Here is a 22,296-nt window from a genome sequence, read left to right as displayed (position 1 = left end):
CGGCCCCTTGTTATAGTCTGCTGGTTTATTGCTCCATGTTTATCATGTTGTTCTCTCTAATTATGGTAAAAAAAAAAAAAAGAAGCAGAGTTAGCGATTGTCATTTGAATCCTAACCAATCAGTTAGGCGGTGTCTTCGTCGGGCAGCCGCCGCCTGATTGGTTTGTTCAGTGTGAAATGCAAAGCGTCCACTCGGTTTATCTGCAGGCTCCTGTGGAAATATTTGTTTGTTCCCCACACTCTGCTCCCTCACTGGTTGACCTCTACAGACTCACCTCCTCCCCCCTGCCCTCTGCTGCACTACAACTCGCAATCTTAGGATAAACTAGTTTGTCTTTATGAGCTTATGTCTTCCATTGCATACAGTCTGTAACCCCTTCACAGGGGTTACAGACTCCAGGATTTGTCTAAAATCTGAAAACACTTCTGCCTATTTTAATAGTTGCCTCATTCACCTCAGTGTGTGGTAATACGCACAATGGAAAATATCTTGGCAGTAGTAGATGATGTGTAGAATTGGTCATGTGTCTTGGCAACATTATGGTGGCTAAACGAGTCTCAAAAAGTGACACCTCCGATTCTGATCGATAGAAAATTGAAGAGCTAAGAACAAATTCATTGGAATCTGTTGGTGTGGATTTCTTTGGTTTTGGGACTCCAGTGAATCAGAGTGAAAACTATGATCTGCAAATGGAGAAAACATGAAGCAGTGGGGAGTCTTCCAAAAGTTGACCAGCCAACTAATATTACCAAAAAGCACATCAACAATTCATACAGGAGCTCATAAAAAATAAACAACTAACATCTGAAAATCGGTTGAGGTCGCCGTGTTTGATTCAACATGAATCTGGGCAAAAATGTCCTCAGTCAGAGAGTTGAAGGCACAAAGTCATTGCACAGCAAAGCAAACTGTACGGCTGTTCAATTTATACCAAAAACAGAACAGCGTGATGCACTGGACTGCTTTACTGCTTCATTACCCGGACAATGTGCTGCAAATTGATGTAACCATGAATTCTGCTCTCTGAGCTCAAGCCAGCAGAGCCAAGATGAAGGTTTTCAAATGGACACAGTGTTGAAAACTGATAGATCTGAATCTGACTGTTCATGGAACTTCTTTTGACATGTGAACTGTGGATGCCTGACGTTGGAGTTGGGATGTCGGTGCTTCTGCTACATGGTTAGCATTCACATGCTACTTCAGGTCTGAACAGCTTCACTGATAGGCTGAGTACTATTAGCACAACTTGAACGCAATAACAGTCTTGTCCAGTGTCACATCAGGTTATGTTTTAAAGTAAAACCCTTTGCTGTTGATGACATGCAAACCCGGTTTGCATGTAATCAGTAATGACCTGGTTCTCCATCAAGATTGCAGACCATTTGAGCTGCCACCAGCCTGACACAAAACCCTGCTCTGTTAAAAGTTAATAGAAAATTCAAATGTTGCTCATGGAAATGCCTAACCTTGTACTGAGCACTGGGCAGAACACTGATAATTTTTAACCACTGTTTAAAACACTTTTCTTCTCATTGTCTTGTGTCCTATTTCAGTAAAATATAAAGAAAGTTTATTACCTTTTATTGTTTTTGTTTCCTGCTATCTTTGATTCTGTTTTATCGTTTAATTGCAGTTTGTATTTATTGCGGAGGAGCTGATTATTGACATCATACTCTGTGATTATACCAGGTGGATAAATAGACTCTTGGTCAAACAACTGGCATAAACACTCATATCAGGTTCAGATGATTTCACAGTGAACTATAAAGTTAGAAATTTCCAACAGTGGAAAAATGTCGGATGTCAACATTAGCCTAAATTTTTAAATTTGTGCGTTCCTACTATTTTTAAAATTATTTCTCAAACATTCACCCCTCTGAATAGATTTTATTCAGCTTGACTGGACTGAATGGGCGGAAGAAAGGTCATAATTTTGTCACTGCAAAAAACGTTTAGCCAGAAAAAAAAAAAAAAAGATTAGGACATGTATGTATAAAAAAGACAAAACAAAACAAAAACACGAATGCATCCTTCTTATTAACAGCTGTGTAATATTGATTTAAAGAACTATAAAGAAAATAACAGTTTTTTTTTTAAATCGTTTTGGACACTTTTCTGTAAAACTGAATGAGGAAAAGTTTGAATTTTCTCATTCTCACTGAAGAAGCGACTCTGTTCAGGTTTTCCCAGGAATCCAGATCTACAGAATGATTTCTAGCAATAATGAATAACTTCTGCTGAAAAATGTTTTTTTTTTTTTTTTTTTTTTTAATGAGCGACTTCTCATGGAAATATTACAGGACCCCGGTGAGACGGGTCGCTATTGGTCGCATCTCAACGCTCTGAAAGCATTTTCAAGTCCGTCACTTTCGTGCACTAAAATTTTGTTTCATCTGCTGTTTTTCAAAGTTATTTTGTGAAAAGGAGCTAATTTATTCCATTTTGATAAGAATTGTCTTTCCAAAATCTCTCTTATATTTAGCTTAATTATGACAAAATATGAAAATATACTCTGCAGGTATCTGTTTAAATGCAGATATGTTCAGGAAGTTTCAAATCACTGAGGGTGTGTAGATTGTAGAACATGTGGTGTTACCATTAGGGTGCAGCGATTGCAGTTTTTTAGTCAATTCCGTCTTTTGACCATGTTTTTTGTCTGAAAAGTCCATTTTTATTCTTCTTTTCCTCACATATTGACTGATTTTCCAAATTTAAGGAAGTCTAGATCAAGTCGTCGACTCTCTCCTACTGTAGAAGTAGGACAGTGTGAGGAAGTTCCCTAATGTTTAAGACTGCACTGACTTACAGTGGAGAGCACGTCGCCATCTTGGTGAATCAACATAGATGTGTTCAGCTAAATCAGGTAAAAGCAGGACTGAAGCTTACAAAAACCAGGAGGTTTGAATTTTTGAAAGCTGGTACAGATTTCAGTTTAGCCAGAAAAGAAAAAAAAAGATTAGGACATGTATGTATAAAATATTAACCCGTGTGTTAAAAAAGACAAAACAAAACAAAAACACGAATGCATCCTTCTTTCTCATAACCACAACTTTGATGTTAATATTTTTTGCAGTGGATTGCTCTGTATTACAGTTAAAAAAATAAATAAAAAGAATACCCTTATGCTGCTGAGAGAGCTAAATCTATGATATAAAGAAAATAGCTAAAGATATAAGATGCATTTGGTGTTGAGGTGTGATCTATTGCCAGACAGACCCCAGATTTTATATTAGTGCTATGAATTCTGTAAGGCGTTTTTTTATTATTATTATTTGTTTCTTAAATGTTCTCGTTTCCCTTCTAGTTGTCAGAGGAAATGATCAAAATCAGGTATCCTGAGGGGGTCAAATGGAGGCTCGATGGATGGTCTGCCCTGAGGCCCACAGGATGTTGCTCAGGCCCTGCTGAAGTCAACCAGCTATCAGAGGAAGAGAACTTTGTCCTTTTGGAGACTTTAAATGATAACAAGTCGATTAACACAAATCAATCAGACCTGCACTGATAAATCCTTTGTGGTTGGAAAGAAGAAATTCTAACATTTGCAGACAAACTTATGAAATATGAATCGTTTTTATGAGCGCGTGTGGTGGAAGGTGTTCATCTGACATTAGAGTGTAAAAAGGGACGCGTGTTCAGCAGATTCATGGTTGAGCCCTGAATGTTTTCAAGAAACCCAACAAAGATGGGCGTGAGCTGCGAGGGGGCGGGGCTTAAAAACAAAAACAGCCCAGAGTCCAGCGCCAACATGGCCGCCACGCCGACTGGCCCACCCTCGTGTGGAAGATCACGAGTGGAGCCTCAATGGCCGCCGAAGCGGCTCGGTGGCAGCGCTCCGGTGGGCGGGGCCAACGGCAGACCGGAGTCACGTGACCCGCGCAGATCCAGGCTGAGCAATTCCAATATGGTGGCCAGCTTGGCAGCTCTACGGTTCCTGTTGATGATATTGTTGTTCTGCGGGATCAGATTCGGCGCGTGCAGCCGGGAAGCCCCGCAGGTCGTGGGGCTGCGGCTGGAAGACCCCGGGGGTCCGGCGCGCATGAAGGACCGGATCATCTCGGCGCCAGAAGGAGCCACGTTCCAGCTCCGGCTCTTCGGGGCCAATCTGAATGGGAGCTGGCCGTGGCCGTGGCTCGCGTTCGCTGGGGCGGCTGTGGGAGCCGGAGGGGCCGCCGGCGATGCCGACCCGTGCAGAGAGGAGTCCAGTCGGCAGGAGTCCGCCTTCAATCCCACGGAGCCGTTCAGAGCGGACGAGCCGAACAGCGGGCTGCTGACCGTGGAGGTGAAGAAGCGTGGGAGCATCTCCGCGGATTTCTACCACCTGTGTGTGCAGGGAGGCGGGATGTGGGCATCGGTGGGCCCGGACAGGCTGCAGGTCAGTCCGGGAGAACCTTCAGCCTCCCCACGGCCGGATGTGACCCCGACGACAGCCCCTCCTCCGCTCAGTCTGACCCCCACGGCGCTCCCCCCGTGGGCTCTGGCTCTGCTGGTGGTGCTGATGCTGCTGATCTGCGGGCTGCTGAGGACGGTCAACCTGAGCCTGCTGTGGCTCGACCCCGTGGAGCTCTATGTCCTCCACAGCTGCGGGTCCGAGGAGGAGAAGCGAGCCGCCAAGCGCCTGGAGCCCATCAGGAGGAGAGGGAACTTCTTGGTGAGTTTGTGAGGCAGAGCGAGTAGGAAACGTATCGCGATACGAGGGTTTTACTCGATATCACTTTCTGTTTTGAATATCAAACCGGCGGGTTTATCCACAAGTTTCTCTTGTCTTTGTTCATATTCACTGGTGAAATCTCAAACTGTTGATGTGCGTTTTGATATTTAACGTTGTTTTGACACTAGATATTTATACAACAAACACACTGGACTCAACCCAGTTCCTTTAGATTGCTAGTTGACCGCTTAACGATGTAGATAACTAGTGACTGTAGTTGGTTTGCTGTCCGTGAGAAGTTGAGCTGTGTAAGACTTTCCTCTGCCTACATCTCCCAGAATGCTGTGCGGCTCTGGATCGGAGTTCAGTGGAATTATTGAGCATTGCATCGGACTTACTGTGTCTTGATATTGATATTATCTCACGATGTATCTTTATCAATTCATTCCTAGTCGGGGGGCTGTTTGGTTTCCTTCTTGCCAACAAAGCTCTCTCCCACCCAGACATGCTCGCTGCTCTTCCTCTGCGTCCTGGGACACTCTGTCCTCGGGGTTCTCCTCTACCGGGCCCTGGGCTCCATAGTCTCGGCGGTTTTCACCAGCGGCTTTCTGATCTTCTTCCTGGCTGAGCTGATTCCTCACATCTTGTGCTCCGGCTACGGCTTCCAGCTGGCGCCCGGGCTGACCTGGCTGGCCCAGGTCAGCATGGTGCTCACCTGCCCCCTGTCCTGTCCGCTGGGGTTGATTCTGGACCTGGGCCTGGGGAGAGACATCAGCACCTGTGGGATACGGGAGAGAGCCATGGAGATGATCCGGGCCAGTGTCAATGACCCTTACAGGTACTATGAAAAAAAAAACTAAAATAATAATAATAATAATAATAATAATAATACATATATAGATGCTAAATTTAGCACATATTTGATATAAAAAAAACTGATTTACATTTATTTAGAAACATTACATCCCTGCTTACTGCTGACAGTAACGTAAATACAGATTTATTAAAATGTGGTGTCGTGTTGAAATTCATCCAGGTTATTAACATTATTATAGTTTTGCTAAAATACGTCGGAAAAAATTATCAACTTTTCAGACAAGAAAACCGATATCAGCCAAAACAATATCACATATTGAAATCTACCCAAATTTTTAAGCCCTAAAATTTTTTTTATAGCATATTGATTAAAAAATGTGCAGAGAATGGATTTTATTTATAGTAGTTATGTTTTTGCTTGCTTATTTTTATTATATGACCAACAAACACACAGACGTTAGTTCTTTGTTACTTTATATTTATAGAAGTTTTATGTAAGAATGGTGAGATTGTTTAAAAAATTAAACTTTTCTAAACAATTAGTTTTATTGTGAAGGTTTGAAGGAAGTTGCGTTTGAAGTTCCTCTGCTGTGTTGACAGTCCAGACAAACATGTGGCTAAATGGTGGCAGACTAACAGTAGCTGCAGGCTGAGGACTTCAGTCTCCTTGTTGTTCTTCTTTCTTGACAGAAAATCCTCCATGTTGGTCGACCAGCACCAATAGGAGAGGAAACGGCTGCAATCGGCCAGATTACTAGTCACATGTTTGGCTTTACTCTGGAGAGGTCTTTGTGTTTTCTGCTTCCTTGAAGCAGATAAAAATGCTCTCACACCAAGTATGTGGATCAGAAGCTGAAACGTTTGGATTAATCATATTCATATTTAGGCTCATTGCTCATCCTGGTCTTTATGTGTTCAGATTGTGATCAGGATGGGAGATTTAGTAGAAGGAACAGCCAAGAAGCAGGAAGGAACCTTTAGTTCTCAAATAAACATTGATCCATTCACGGATGATACCTTTACTTCAAACATATTAGAAATTTAATAGTTCAACTGGTCGATTCACACTGTGTCTTAAAGGGACAGTGCATTTCAACGGTGGGATACCTGACCCAGATTGGAAAGAAAAAGATACACAAGACGATACTAAGCAGACTTCAAGCGTGTTAAAGTTTAACAACAGAACCGAGGACATGTCTGCTGAAGACTTTAGCTAGGACGGCCTGCCGGGTCAGAAGGATTCGCAGTGCCGGGTAGAGAATGTTTGACTTGTTCCAGTAGAGCTGAGACATGTTTGAACTAGACACCCGCAGACTGAAGACGACGCGTCTTCCCCAGGCAGGAACATTTTCCAGGAATCGGTGTGGATTTCTTGGAGGCCGTCTCCACCTTCCTCCATTTCCAGAGCATCCGTCACCATAGAAACAGATTGCCAGAGTAGATAAAATGGTGTGAAGTGTTTGCCCTTCGTCTTGATTTCCTTCTATTTTTTTTTATGTTTCTCACACTTAAGTGTTTCAGAACCTCAGACCAGTTCTATTTAAATACAACACAAGTAAACTCAAAATGCAGTTTTTGAGTGAAGATGTTTATTATTAACGGCGAAAAAAAAGCCCAGACCTACACAGTCTTGTGTGAAAAGTTAAGATCCGATCCGATGTTATCTGCATCGGTCTTGATTATTGAAAAAAATTCTAGATTGGGTGTTGGTGACAAAGTGCCCAATTCATAAGGCAGATCAATTCAGTCTAATTCTAAGCTTAATTTATTTTACGTTATAATTAGAATTCCTAATTGCACTTTCTAACCCATTTGAAAAAAGATTTATTGCAGTTAATTTTTTACCTCTTCGACCAAAATACTCAACCGATTGTTTTTGTTATTTTCCATCGGCTGTTCTAATCGCTGAGACTGAAATAAAGATTTGTTTCCACGTTTGAACAGGCTTGTGAAGTTATTGATGATTTTAAGTGTGTTATGCTGGTGCGGAATTATCAAATAAATTTGTAATTCAGTGCATTTATGCCTTTGTTTAAAAAAAAAGAAGAAATGTTTTAAGTCTGTTCAGCCCTTTCTTGATGTATCGGATCGGCATCAGCCGATACTAAACCTCAGATATTGGTATTGGTTTCGGAAATGAAAAAAGTGAATTGGTGCATCCATAGAAATGGTAATCTGGGACGTGACATTAGAAAACATCTTCACGTTTCAGCTGATGATCTTCCAGAAACCTGGTGTCAAAGACCAGTGAGACGTTTGGACTTTGATTTTGAAGACTAGAATGGTCGAGAAGAGGTCTGATTGACTTCATTGAGAAGATCATATGTTTGCTGTTACTGACCCGTGTGTGTGTGTGTGTGTGTGTGTGTGTTTGCACAGCGAGTTTGTGAAAGAGGAGTTCAGCCGTGGGATGCTGCGCACCAAGACGGTGGAGGACATCCTGACTCCCCTGAAGGACTGCTTCATGCTGCCCAGCTCGGCCGTCCTGGACTTCTCCACCATGTCGGAGATCATGCAGAGCGGATACACCAGGGTGCCTATTTACGAGGAGGAGAGGTGTGTGTTTAATTTCAGATTTTTTTGTTGTTTTTTTTTTTACGTAAATTCCATCTTTTCTTTTTCTTTGTTCATCATCTTTATCCAAGGAGAAAAGATGTTATTTGTTGCGTCTTTGTCTATTTCAGATGTTGAATCAAATAGTTTAGAGTTATTGCTTAGATTTTTTTTCTGTAGATTACCAGAATATCATCCAGCAGAAGCGTTTAGATATTTTTGTGCCAGTATTTGTGCGACTTGCAGCCATTTTTACTCGCAAGAAGTTTCTTCCACACATAAACAACTTGCAGATGCTGCTTTTTAAACACCAGAGGGCGCCATAAACAACTAATATACCCAACATAATTCCCCGCTTTCATTTTTTTATTGTAAAAAAAAAAAAACAGCTGTGTAATATTGATTTAAAGAACTATAAAGAAAATAACAGTTTTTTTTATTGTTTTGGACACTTCTGTAAAACTGAATGAGGAAAAGTTAGAATTTTCTCATTCTCACTGAAGAAGCTGATCTAGTAATTCTGTTCAGGTTTTCCCAGGAATCCGGCAATACAGAATGATTTCTAGCAGTAATGAATAACTTCTGCTGGAAAATGTTTTTTTTTTTTAATGAGCGACTTCTCATGGAAACATTACAGGACCCTGTAATGTTTCCATCTCAACGCTCTGAAAGCATTTTCAAGTCCGTCACTTTCGTGCACTAAAATTTAGTTTCATCTGCTGCTTTTCCAGGTTATTTTGTGAAAACGAGCTAATTTATTCCATTTTGATAAGAATTGTCTTTCCCAAATCTCTCTTATATTTAGCTTAATTATGACAAAATATGAAAATATTCTCTGCAGGTATCTGTTTAAACGCAGCTACATGTTCAGAAAGTTTCAAATCATTGAGGGTGTGTAGATTGTAGAACACGTGGTGTTACCATTAGGGTGCAGCGATTGCAGTTTTTAAGTCAATTCCGTCTTTTGAGCATGTTTTTTGCCTGAAAACTTGATTTTTATTCTTCTTTTCCTCACATATTGACTGATTTTCCAAATTTAAGGAAGTCTAGATCAATTCATCGACTCTCTCCTACTGTAGTGTGTGTGAGGAAGTTCCCTCAAGAACTTCCTCACCTTCCCTAATGTTTAAGACTGCAGTGAGTTACAGTGGAGAGCACGTCGCCATCTTGGTGAATCAACATAGATGTGTTCAGGTAAAGCAGGACTGAAGCTTACAAAAACCAGGAGGTTTGAATTTTTGAAAGCTGGTGCAGATTTCAGTCTGTTCCATTTTCTCTGTAAGGTCGATAAGAGCCACAAAATGGGTTAATTCAGACTTTCTTGTGAAAATAAAAACTGCAATGTGAAGCAGATGGTTGTTTCTAGCCTGGCAAATTCTAAGCTGACTTTCTGTCATGTCACAATAAATGTGATTCTAGGAATCAGACCTTCATCTAGAAGGTCTGATGTTTTTGTTTATGTTTTTTTGTTTTTTTTTTGCAGGTCCAACATTGTGGAGATCCTTTACGTGAAGGATTTGGCGCTGGTGGACCCGGAGGACTGCACCCCCATGACGACCATCACCAAGTTCTACAACCACCCGCTGCACTTCGTCTTCAACGACACCAAGCTGGACGCCATGCTGGAGGAGTTCAAGAAAGGTGAGCTAACATCCGAATGGCCAATCAGAGACCTTCCTGTTCTCACTTCACCCTCTGCTCTCTGCTTTTGTTCTCCACCAGTTTATCATTTAGAAAATCACATACTTCAGTTTTGTTTTTGTTGTTGGTTTTTGTTTGTTGATAACTCTAAACGTTAAGCTACAAAATGTTATTAGTCATAAAAACTAAAGCTTGGTTTATTTTTCTCATGAGAATTCGAATTGTTTTTTTCTTTCTTTTAGTGTTTATAAAAGGATGTTGAAAATTCCCAGAAATGTGGATTCAGAGAACATTCAATATTTTATTCAAAATTGTTTGGAAATAAATTGCCCCACATCTGCTCTATGATAGGTTGCTAAAGGAATATTATGTATAAATCTGCTTTTCCAATTTCTTTTTATAGATACAAAAATGAAAATTCTTTTTAATTTCATTTGCATTTATTTGGAAAACAAACACGAGACTGAATAAAAAATTAAGATTTAACTACAACAAAAAAACAAACCCTAATCCTTAACATGTTATCTATTTTTAATAGATAGAATAACTATATTTAATAAATTAATTCAATTTTTTGTTAATTTTTTCTTAGTAATAACAAAAAAAATTTAAAAAAAATGCAAAAATGTGTTTTTAGCTAGCGACTAAAATGGTCCACAGTATTAAAACACCAAAAAATGTATCCGTCTATCACAGATATCTCTGTAATATCCCATTGATCTGGTATATCAGAAAATATAACTACATAATCGAAAACAATAAAAACAGTCAAGTTTGATCAGATTTCAACTTGAATTTGATGAAATAAATGAACCAAACAGAAATCAGATTGTTACAGCACAAAAAATGCCAAAGGGACACAGATCCCTCTATGCAGTTAATGTGTATGAAAGACTTGAAGAAATAAAATGAATCACCAAAACACTTTGACATTTAAATTCCCGTCACAGCTCACAGCGTGTGGCATCTGCATCAACATCCCTGAGATCCAGCTGGGTCATTAGAAACGTTTCCTAGCTGCTCTCTAATGCAGCATGACGGCCGCACTCAGCATGTGCAGAAAGCTGGGCGCTGACTCAGCAGCTGCTGCAGCTGCAGCTGACTGAGCATGCTGGAAACACTGAGAGCTTTCTGCTGCAGGAGGGAGGGAGAGACAGAGAGAGAGAGAGAGAGAGAGCGCCCCACAGGCCGTCGCTTCTGATTGGTCGCTGCTTAGGAAAAACCAAAAACTCGTCTTGGAAGCAGCTGAACTTATCCACAGACCTGCTTAGTTTGGGAAATTTGCTCAGCCTTTGTTTTTCTGATGATGTGATTTTTCTAGCGGTGGAAAATTCAAACTGTTAACTTAGAGAGGAAAATATCCAGAACAGGGTTAAAATGTCCAGCATTTTGTTTCAGAATCGGGCTCCGAGTTTTAATCCTGGATCAGATCTCAAAAACAAAAAGGAGAAAACGGATTAAAAGAAATGAACATAATGAATCATTTATTTTATGTGATGTAAAAAAATAAGATGCAGGGCTTTATAAACTTCACTACTGAATTGGAAATTCTGCCTATTAAAGGAAGATATGCAGGTCTGTCATGATAACAGATTTTGCTTGAGGATAAATTGTTCCAGAATTTATTGCAATAAACGATGATGACGCTTTGAAACCTTTATAAAGTAATATAATTGTAATGAAGACACATTCCTAATGACCAATAAACTTTAACTTCTAATAAACATTCAACACTGGAAATGGGAGACATTCTAAATATACAAAATAAATTTAAAAATATGACAGAAACGACAAATAAAATGAATCATGAAGTCTATGTAAACAAAATTATTCTTCAAATTAAGGTCCAGTTGAGACCAAAACACCAGACTGAAGACTTTTATCACCCAGGTTTTTGTTAGAAAAAGAGAAAAATGATAAATCATGCACATAGAAATGGTTGAATTTTCTAATTTATCATGTGACTTCGTTGATTTGTCACATTCACATAACCATGTACAAAAGTCTAGCAGTTGTCATGGAGACAAGGGGACTCCCAGTGTGTGACTGCTCTGGTTCTGTGAGCTTTTGTTGTTTAAGTTTAATATTAAAAAGATGCTTCAGTTACAAAGCAGGAATGGTTCCAGTTAGTCTTTACCAAGTGAATTACATTTTTTATGCTTATTATTTTTGCTTCATTTCCGAGGCCTTTTACACACTTTATGAGGGATGAAAGAAAACTGGTGGCCATCGTGTGTGTGTGTGTGTGAAGGTCCATCTCTGTGTCTGGTCTTCATCTAGGCAACTCTCACATGGCCATCGTCCAGAAGGTGAACAACGAGGGCGAGGGCGACCCGTTCTACGAGGTTCTGGGTCTGGTCACCCTGGAGGACGTCATCGAGGAGGTCATCAAGTCTGAGATCCTGGACGAGTCCGACGGCTACTGTGAGTGTCTGGGAGAACTTTTCCCACTGCTGCGGCCGTTTGTTTCCGTGTTAAAACTCCGTCCTGACCTCCGCAGTGGACAGGAAGGTGAAGCGTCCGCTGACTCCTATGGAGATCCCTCTGGAGCCTCGCGGCTCCCACGAGGAGTTCTCCCTTTTCAAGCCTCCAGAGGGAGAGCCGAAGATCCGCACATCACCTCAGCTCCTGCTGGCCACGCACCGCTTCCTGTCCAGAGGTGTGTGCAAAATGACAAAAGGGTTATGCAAACAAAAGGAAAAGTCAGAAGTTGTATTGATGGGTTATAAACCTGGCTTTCCAGTTCAAACTTTTACTTGGGGTTTGCAAATTCTAGTGTATAGCTAGCTAGTAGATTAGCTAGTTATATTGTTCATAATAGGGGCAAAAATAAAAAGCCCTGCTACTTAGTTTTATAGCTAGTTTTTTATTTGACCAATTATGGAGGCAAAAAAAAAAAACTAGCAAGACTATATTAGCAGATAGTTATATGTGAATAAAACAACTAGGCAATGTCCAAAAATCAATTAAAAAGAGAGAATAAAGCAATCTGCTGGAGTTCCACTTGAGTAAGTGTAGGAACGGGTTGTGAACACTCTTGACGATGATGTTGTGGTAACAATAAAGACGCTGAAGTTCTGTCATATCCACCTTCAGAAGTGGAGCACTTCAGCCCAGCTCGCGTGTCTGAGAAGGTGCTGTTCCACCTGCTCCGCCACCCCAGCGTCAACCAGGAGATCCACTTCGACCACAACAACCGGCTGAGCCCGAGCCACTACCTGTACACCCGCAACCACCCAGTGGACTACTTCATCCTCCTGCTGCAGGTACGAAGTGCCAGATCAGCACGACTGCCGGGTCCCAATGGCATAAAGTCTGGGCACCACCACCGTAGGGCTGCACATACTTCATCTGGATCCCAACAGTCAACGTTAGGTCACGTGGTTTTAGGTTTGTTCATTTTTGCAGACACCCCTGCATCCCCCCCTGCATCCTCTATTGTGCTTTTACAGAATGGTCACAGAGAGATGTGGTGAGCAGCCATGTTCACCACATCTGGCCACAAATGTCTGACCAATCACACAACACCTCTCATTGACGTAGACGCATGACAAAAATTGGCTGTAATGTGGAGCAGATGTTTCACTTCAACGTGTCCGCTTCCTGTATCTGGCCTTTGAATCCACAGGAGACATAAATACTTTTAAAGATCGTTCATCAGACTCCGTGGGGGGTGATGTATTTTCACTACATAGCTACACAAACTGTGAAATGGCTAAAAACTCTTGGATGGAAATTGTGACGTTGTTGACGGAGGAGGCCGTTCGCAGAAAGGCGTGGCGCTCTGTCTGACTGTTAAGCAAAAGCAAAACAGAGGATGCAGGAAGAGAGTGGGAACCCCGGCGGGCAGAGAGGTGATGTGCACCGACGTGGGACGGTTGTTCCCCAGGTGGTCTGCGCTGTGGTGTTGAACGCAAACGTCCAGAAACCACATGACCGCGCGCTGACTGTTCGGCTTCGATTGAAACAGGACAACCGAAGCATGGTCAGGGTCGTTTGTAAATGTCACATTTTCATATGAACATTTTCAACAATTAGAAAAAAACAAAACCAAATCAGTTCCCTGCGTTATTGAGGCAGTTACAGCAGAGGCTGTTCTGATTGATCCCTGTCTGGTTTCAGGGTCGTGTGGAGGTGGAAATCGGCAAAGAGGGCCTGAAGTTTGAGAACGGAGCCTTCACCTACTACGGCGTGTCTGCTCTGACGCTGCCCTCTTCAGGTGAGATGATAGACTGCACTCTGTTTTCACTGGAACACCTTCGAGGAACAGTAGCTCATATTTTGATGACTAAGTGTTCAATTTTAATTTATTAATAGGAGTTATGTGTGATGATAATGTCTGCAACAAAAAAGGTTTCGATAAGTTACCTGAAGTCATTTGATATCGTTCCTAAGAGGAAATCTACTTGAATACAAGCTGAAAGAATTTCTTCCTGTCCTTTTTGTGTCCTTGCTTTTGTCCATGTTTCTGTCTCTTCCTCTGATCTTCTGTCCATTCCTTGAGTCTCCTGTAGAAACCGTCAAGTTTAGTATTTTCTGAAGGCGTTAGACGGTGATTCTGGAACAGTAAGGAAGTTTATAAATTGGAATATTCTTAGGTTTATAATTTGTCACGCTGGTTGCCATGTGAATTAGCTGCTTCATCAAAATCTAAAGTCTTCCTTTGTTGCTTTATTCATGTCCTCAGTGATAGTTTTGTTGCCCAGTAATGTGTGTGAATGAGGCTTCAGCAGACGGCCTGATTCTGATGGAGTCACATCTAGAATCCTGTGGTTTGGTGAAGGATCTCTGTGCAGTTTCAGACTGTGTGTGTGTGTGTGTGTGTGTGTGTGTGTGTGTGTGTGTGTGTGTGTGTGTGTGTGTGTGTGTGTGTGTGTGTGTGTGTGTGTGTGTGTGTGTGTGTGTGTGTGCGCGTGTGTGCGCAGTTCACCAGTCTCCGGTGTTGACCCAGCGGCACTCTCCCAGGGATCCCTTCGAGTCAGCAGACGCCACCAGCCCGTCCAGCTACTGTCCCGACTACACAGTGCGAGCCCTCACTGACCTGCAGCTCATACGGGTGAGTGGGCATGTCCACTGGGACACCTGGGGGACACCTGTGAAGTTCAAAGTTTTCACAGCTGCTTTTCACTCTTTCACATTTCGATTGTTGACTTCAAACCAACATCTCTCCTTCGCTACATGAACATCTCTGAGGTAAGCATCGCGATCTAATGTCCGTGACATTGAGCGCGCGGCCGTCTCGTTGTGCTGCAGGTGACCCGTCTGCAGTACCTGAACGCCCTCGTGGCGTCGCGGACGGGCCAGAGTCCAGATCCTCCAGAGATCAAGATCCTGCCCAACAGTCAGACCAAGCTGCTCAACGACAGAAACGCCACACCAGGTAGCTTTGCTCAGAACGCCGTCTGACCTGCCGGGTCTGCTGCCTCGCCACACCTGCAAACACCCCCACCCCTCTTTCTGATGCCTTCGTAGTGTTTTCCTTTTTTGTTTTTTTCTTAGGAATGTGCTTTCCTGTTTTTATTCCTCAAGCTGAACTGAATTAATTTTCTCTTTCTCTTTCTTTTCCCTCCTTGCGTGCCTCCTCTTGTCTCTGGCCCGCTCAGAGTTTCCTGTAAACTTTTCGTTCTTTGATACCATTGAGAACTTCTGTTAGAGGGCTTTGTATGCATGAGGTAAATCCAACCTGAGCCCCAGTCACTGACTTACTCACAGACCCCAATCCTGTCCTGCTGCAGGCTGACACATTTACCTCCTCATAGCGTTCTGTTTGTACTCTAATCATGTCCGGACCTTTGTGGAGGCATGAAGGTAAACGTGTCTTTGCTTTTCTACTCCTTGTTCTTTGCTTTGTCTTTAAATAACTTCCCCACTTTCCTGTCCTGCTGCAGCAGCAGCTCTGCATTCTGTTCAACCTCCGTTTCCACAAAACAAAGAGACAGCAATGTGTGATTTAATTAGGCCGCGGACGGTGATGAACTGCGTCTCTCTGGCGTCCATATTGGAGGTTCAACGTGTTAAAAGGAAACACCTTAAGCTTGTTGAAGAAAAGCTCGTGCTTTCTGTCTTCATGAGGTAAATCCTCATCAAAGTGCATCAGATTCAGCTCCATGTAAATTCTGATCGTCATGTGAAGGAGGCGGCTGCTCCATCATGAGGCGTCTGCATTATAGGGAGACGAGGAGAAATACTTTTACATGAATATCATACTGGCTCTAAATGCTTGAATTATGATCTGAGCAGCAAGAAACTCCTCCAGTGCTTTGAAAACTTCAGCCTATTTAAAAATCATCAGGAATGAGACGAAGCCGATGACCTCCAATATGTCCGCCCGGGGGAAGCCGAGACGTCGCCTTAGAAACGGTAGAAACAAACAGAATAGATGGCTCCATCTTTGTCGTCCCTGGCCTGTATGTGTGAGTGCTGCCGTCCCTGTTCTGACCTCACGCCTCACCCCAGCTCTCCTTTGATTGGTCGGGTTCCACAGGTAGCAGCAGAGCCCAGGAGAGCTCCACAGAAGAGGAGGCTCATGGGTAACACAGGAAACATTTCTGGTTGGACCAGACTGGAGAGAGAGAGAGAGAGAGAGAATGATTTTTTATTTTTTATTTAACCAGACCCACTAACTCACACGCCGCCTTTTTTTCATGTGATCTCTAGTGATTATTTTATACATGTATGTACATATGTCTGTATAAATATAAATATAGAGTGGAGAGAGAAGATATGTTACCTTAATATGATTATTTACTTTTCTGCGTTGATTGGTCCTAAATGTGATCTGAGCGTTTCCTGCTGCGTACCGGAGACTGAACCCTTTGATTCCATAAAGTTCCAGAGAACGGCTCCAAGACGATTCCACGAACCTAAGCCAGGGAGTGCCATCACAATCAGACCGATAAAAAAGAGACGCGAGAGGCAAACGCTGCTTTTAAACGCATTCGAATGAGAGGAAACCAAGTCAGAATGTCTGAGGTGGAGCCTTTTGAAAATAGTTGTTTCTGTCATTGTAAAATGTGGAAAAGTATCAGAATTATGTTATTTTTGTTTTTTCTATTAGCATCCAAAGATTCGTCATTGTCTTTGTTCCTTTACTTCCACAGAGGGAACAACTAAACTCTGTTTTTTCAAAGCCATTTTGGGGGTTAATAAGGAATATTCTGAATATTCAGGTGGTTGTGAATTCTGTCTTCCTGCAAACTGGATTCAACCAGGTTCTGCTGCTAAACTGGGCAAAGTGTGCTAAACAGGAATTAGCTTAGCTTAGCTCGGCGATTTGTGAGTGATGCGGGTAGAAAATGCAAAGAGGAAATGGTAGAGAAAATAAATCAATGTATAATTAACAAATAAAATATATCTATAATATTCCAGAAGAGGATCAGAGCAACAGGGAAAAAAGAATTCTGACTTTTCTTCTCAGAAATTCTAAGAAAATAAAGTCTGAAGGCAGGATCAGACATTTTCTGCATTTAGTAATTCCCAGCTTAGCAGCAGAACCGCTTTGGTGGATGTGATCTCTTGGTGCCATTTTTATTTGATTTGATTTGATTTTTCTGACCTTGGCCACGCCCATCGTTCTTTGTGAACTTTGAATCCTCTGAACTGGACATCACATTAAATAATGTCATTTCAAAGTATTGTTTGAATGAATTAGAATTTTCCCTGAACATAGTTGTTTTTTAATTTCATGTGTTTTTGGTCAGTCGCAGCTCAGAGACACATTTCTATCACTGACTCCTTTTTAAAAAAATAATCAACTCCCAACTGGTTTCTGCTCATGTCTTGATGTCATGGTTCACTTCCATCCTGATTGTTCAAAGACTTCGTGTGTGTGTGTGTGTGTGTGTGTGTGCGTGTGTGTGTGTGTGTGTGCGTGCGTGCGTGCGTGTGTGTGTAAAATGTTCTTGGCTGTTTTTGGAAGTGCAGCTCATTTTAGAGAAACATATTTTATGTTATGGAGGCGGTGCCTTTTTCTTTTTCTTATGTCTTCCAGGTTTAGTTCATTGCACTAAACTGTTGCATTATCATTTCTTGTACATATCTGGGTGCCAAAGTTACATGTGTGTATGTATCCGTTCTGTCTCAGTGGAGATATTAGTAATGATTTTAATCCAGTGTTCTGCATTTTATGACATGTGAGGAGAATCCTGATTGTTTTTATTTTTTGGGCTGATTGTGAAGTTAAACAGATCATGCACGTGGTCCACATTTCAAGGTCTGATCAGAACTGTAAGGCCTAAATAACAACATGAGCTCTCCATTTGTGGAAAACTGTCTTCATTCAAAAATTAACATGTTTTTGGGCGGGGGGCCGGATGTTTTTCAGAATTAATTTAAATAAAAGTTAGTTTCGAATGTAATGTGTTGATTCCAAACGAAAACTAAACTAAATCAGGTTTTTGCAGCCTGCGGTTCTGGAGCGGTTCTGGAGCGGCTCCTCTGATCGATCGTCCACCGTCACTCTTTCAAAAAGAGTTGAATGTTCCTAAAAATGGATCCAACAACAACATTCTGCTGCATTTGTAAAAACAAACAAACAAAAAAAGCTCGTTTTCTTATGTTGAAAATGATGCTTTTTTTAAAACCATAATTATTTAGCCATATCAACATCCTAAACATTTAGCCAATTTTTATAAATGGGCTCTTTAAAAATTCTGTTTTTTTTTTTTGTTTTTTTTACAGTAGATATTAATAATAAAATGAGAATCAGTCTTGTTTTAAAATGTCATGTAAATCGTGTGGCTCTATGTTTCTACCTGCACTGAGACTGAAGGTTGCAGATCCATGAAGTGAACGTTTGACCCAACCATCAGAACAATCACACCTGACTGAAGAAACCACTCTGTATTATCACAACGCATTGAGAAATCAGTGCAGATCAAACGCTGGCCATAAATCATTCAGTTTCGTTATGTTGGAGGAAATGAGGTAAAAGTGAAACCTGGAAAGGTTTATGCTGAACAACTTATTTTGAAATAATTAAAAAAAAAAATTCTTTAAAAATCAACATTAAAAACTAAAAAATAACTTGAATCCTCGAAATATTCGGCAACTTGAGGGTCCAGCAGTCCGAACCGAACAGAGCACCAACCGAAAGGTGAACCAGAATCTTGAAGTTCTGGTGAAACATTTGTTTTTGTGTCCCGTTTGTCACGTCGTCCACATCCAGGTTCGTCCTTCAGTCGTCAACATTCCACCAAACTTTGAATGTTTATGTGCCAACAGCTTTTAATGGTTGTGTCAGTCATTGCTGCACATGCATAAACAATACATATCAGAAATAATTCCTAAATAAGGAGTTTAGTTATTTTAATGCATTAATGAAAAGGAGGATATTTTTGAAATGAGTGTTTTAAGCAGAAGGTTTGGATGTTTGCAAGTCTCTTATTATTTGAACGGCATAAAGAAAAGCAGTGGGAAATGTATTATTATATAATGTTAAGAGGGGGGAAAACATGTTTTCGTGTTTTGTTCATTTTGGGGATTAAAAACATAAGAGGCGGCAGATCGAAAGTATCCGTGTCACTTTGAATTCTGTCCTGCTCTGAATAGGGCAGGAGTGACGGGATTAAGACTGGATCTCATAAAACCAGTTTAACATCGAAATATTCAAATCACTTCTATCTGCTAATTCCACTGGCTGGGATCACATGGGCCAAAAGTTCAATTAGTTTGAAAGTTGTAGAAGTTTGAGAAAATATATGAAATCTACACAACCATGGCAACTGCTTCAAATGAGTTGGCAATTAAAAGGATAGTTCAAATCTCCCAACAGTCGTATTGGGGGGGATCCAAACCTCTGAGTGTGTGTGTGTGTGTGTGTGTGTTGATGTGTGTTTTAGGAACCTACATGTCCAGGATGTCGTCATTCGGTTCTCAGTCTCTGCGTTTAGATTCGACACAGAAGAGAAGCTCCAGTTCTCCGGCTCTTGTTTGTCTTAAAGATTTGTTCGATTTGGTTCTTTTTGAGAATTCTGTTGGATTTGGTTTTTGTTGAATCCTTTCAATACTTTCTTAGGAAATAAAAGCAATCGTATTCTGTAAGTGTCTGTGTTTTTCTTTCTTTCTTCTTCTTCTCTTTGCTCACACAGATGGAAAGTCGGCGCACATCAAAGTTTTTTTTTTTTTACATACTCTGAGTAACAATGTGAAGGTGTGCTTTGTTTGTGCACAAACTTTTCTTTTTTCACTTTTCACTTCATGTCTGCTGAATGAATCAAACTGGAAACCTTGTGGGTTTTTTTTGTACAGTTGAGGTTCCAGTGGTGCAAACATCTCTGTAGGACGATGATGATGATGATGATGATGATGATGAGACCTTAAATAGGTCACCTTGACATTCAGCCTGTGCAGTTAGAAGGGAATGTATTTGCTACAGTCACACACTAAGCTGAAGATCTGGATGGTCTCACAAACCGCGTCGTCTTCCTGCTGAGAAAGTTTAGAGAATCGAGTTTTTTACAGGCGTTCAATTAGAAAGTCAAATTTCCTTTAAGACATATTTGATATATACAGAGTTTTTAAAGTAAATATATTTACTTGATTATGCTATGAAATGGCTCCCTGTGGCTGGACGACATGGAACGCTGTCCTGTGTTAGTTTTTAACACATGACTGGTTGATGTGGATAGAAAATCATCATTTGCTTTTTTTTATTATTTTAAGATGAGGTTTTTCTCATCTTAAGTTCTGCTGACATGTTGAGGACAGAAACAGTTTTCTGTCTCTGCCCACAAAGCCTGTGTGTAAACAGGGGAGTTCAGATCTATGCAAGCCTTTTGTGGGATTTTCCCTTATTGCCACTGGTTCCCACAGCATGCTTGACTTGTTTCTGCAGAATAAAGGTTATAGTTCCTGCAGCAGGAAGGAACCTCAGTGAGGAACTTTCTGTCTGGGTTTTACCCAGGTTCTCTGGCGCACTGTGGAGACGTGCAACAGCAAACCTTTAGGAAAGTAAATGACGAATATTTATTTTATAGAATTTAAAGAATATTTACTTTTCTTTAAATTCTCTGCTGGAAATGATCCGTGCATATTAGACGGTGTTGCATTTCTTCTATAGACCAGTAGCAGAAACTTGTGTGCCACAAGTGTTACGTGAACCGCAGTTTGAGAACTACAGGTTTGTTACCAAGCAAGCGCAACATTTTGCCTGCGTTTAGAGATGCTTGTCTTGTTGTGCATGTTTTCATATCGGGGTAATCTTTACCACTTCCTGCCACAGGCAACCAGATCAGGTGAGTGTGTGTGTGTGTGTAGTCTTTTTTTAGCTATAGTCAGGTGAGTGTGTTATAGTACTTTCCACCAGGCTGTTTGCAAAGTAAAAAGCAACAACTTTAATGTGCAGCACTACTTTTTAGTGAAAATCCTTCTGTACCTCTGGCTCTATTCTTGGTCCGTTTCTCTTGTTCTCACTTGGTGGGACAAACAGAAAAACTTTCCCCTCGGAGTTCAGAGTTGTTAAATAAAGATGTGGATTTTTATGCCTCTGATTTCCCAGGAAGTTGTTTTCTTTCAGACTTCAACTCTCACACCCCCTGGAATGGGTTTGGATATTTTTATGAGCTCAAATCAAATAAAAAAAAAAAAAAGGGATTTGCCTCTCATTAGTTTCTTGTGGACCAATACGCTGCAAAATCACAAAATCTTAGCAAGTATTTTTGGTGTAGTTTTCAGTGGATGAGTCTTAGTAGATTGGAAAGAACACAAAACAAACTGAAAAAGAACTTTTAAGCAAGAAATAGTATATATCTATAAACTTTTTTTCCCATTCTGCTTTCCATATACGTCAGCAGCAGAATACTGGAAATTTAGCGATGCAGCATCAGAGGATGTGGCTTTGCAAGGTGGGGGATTTAATGTAGGTCATAAACCTTCATCACTCTGAAGAGGAACCACATCACAACATTCACTGTTCATTACCTGACTTCAGGTTGAGCTATGAATCATTTCCAATCGATCCTGCTTGAAGCTTTAGTCAGGAGCCTGAAAGAAAAGAACCAAAGTTCATTTGAGATCACTTCAGAGAAAACCATGTTTAATCTGTTAGAAACCATCACTTGGCTTATTTCCAGACTTCTTACTGTCAGATATATGCTGGACTGTGCAATACGAGAAGAAATAAATTGAATTACAAACATCAATAATCTCCGTCCAAAAAATGTTCACGGCGTTTTACACTTTTGTGAACCACCTGCCTGCAGCCGTAGTGAAGATGATCAGCTGCATGATGTTCCTGATTTCTGTTCATTTGCTTCTGCTGGATCCGTGCAGATTTTCTTTCTTCTAAATGGAAACACAGAAATAAACGTCACTTTATTTAACAAAAAGACAAAGGGAAGCAGAGCTTTGCTACTAATTGTCCACACTGAGAAAAAATTAATTTAAATCCATTTTAAATCAAAACAAAATTAATTTAATTTAAAAATTAAGTTAATTTAGTCTTTAAAAATTAAAAAAGTTTAATTTAAAAAAGTAGCAAAGGAGAGAGAAGATGCTCAGTTATGCTAGCTTGACTTTGACAATCTTCACATGTAGATGTGCTGTGGAATTCAGTGAGCCAAAAAACCCAAAAACAAACACAAAAAAAACTGTATAATGTAACTTTCACCACATAAAATGTTTTCAGTTAAAATTGATG

The 22,296-nt window shown here is 40.8% G+C and overlaps 1 protein-coding gene across 2 annotated transcripts; it reads left to right on the top strand.

The window, feature by feature from the left end:
- The first annotated feature begins 3,872 nt into the window (after positions 1–3,872).
- On the top strand, positions 3,873–19,700 carry LOC129379808 (metal transporter CNNM3). Of its 2 annotated transcripts, none has more exons than XM_055060689.1 (11): positions 3,873–4,649; positions 5,153–5,487; positions 7,845–8,021; positions 9,502–9,659; positions 11,940–12,083; positions 12,160–12,318; positions 12,756–12,925; positions 13,782–13,878; positions 14,585–14,715; positions 14,913–15,039; positions 15,263–19,700. In XM_055060689.1, exons 1-11 carry the CDS (start codon positions 3,903–3,905, stop codon positions 15,310–15,312), a joined length of 2,295 nt encoding a protein of 764 aa, XP_054916664.1. In that variant the 5' UTR covers positions 3,873–3,902; the 3' UTR covers positions 15,313–19,700. The 2 variants fall into 2 exon arrangements, with proteins under 2 accessions (XP_054916664.1, XP_054916663.1); XM_055060688.1 differs by having other exon boundaries at positions 3,891–4,649; positions 16,144–19,700.
- The last annotated feature ends 2,596 nt before the right edge of the window (positions 19,701–22,296 follow it).

This window comes from Poeciliopsis prolifica, unplaced genomic scaffold, assembly GCF_027474105.1.
Source record: "Poeciliopsis prolifica strain line A6 unplaced genomic scaffold, Auburn_PproV2 SCAFFOLD061, whole genome shotgun sequence".
Taxonomy (NCBI): Eukaryota; Metazoa; Chordata; class Actinopteri; order Cyprinodontiformes; family Poeciliidae; genus Poeciliopsis; species Poeciliopsis prolifica.
Note: the sequence above shows the minus strand (reverse complement) of the source record. Positions and strands in the feature narration are given on the sequence as shown.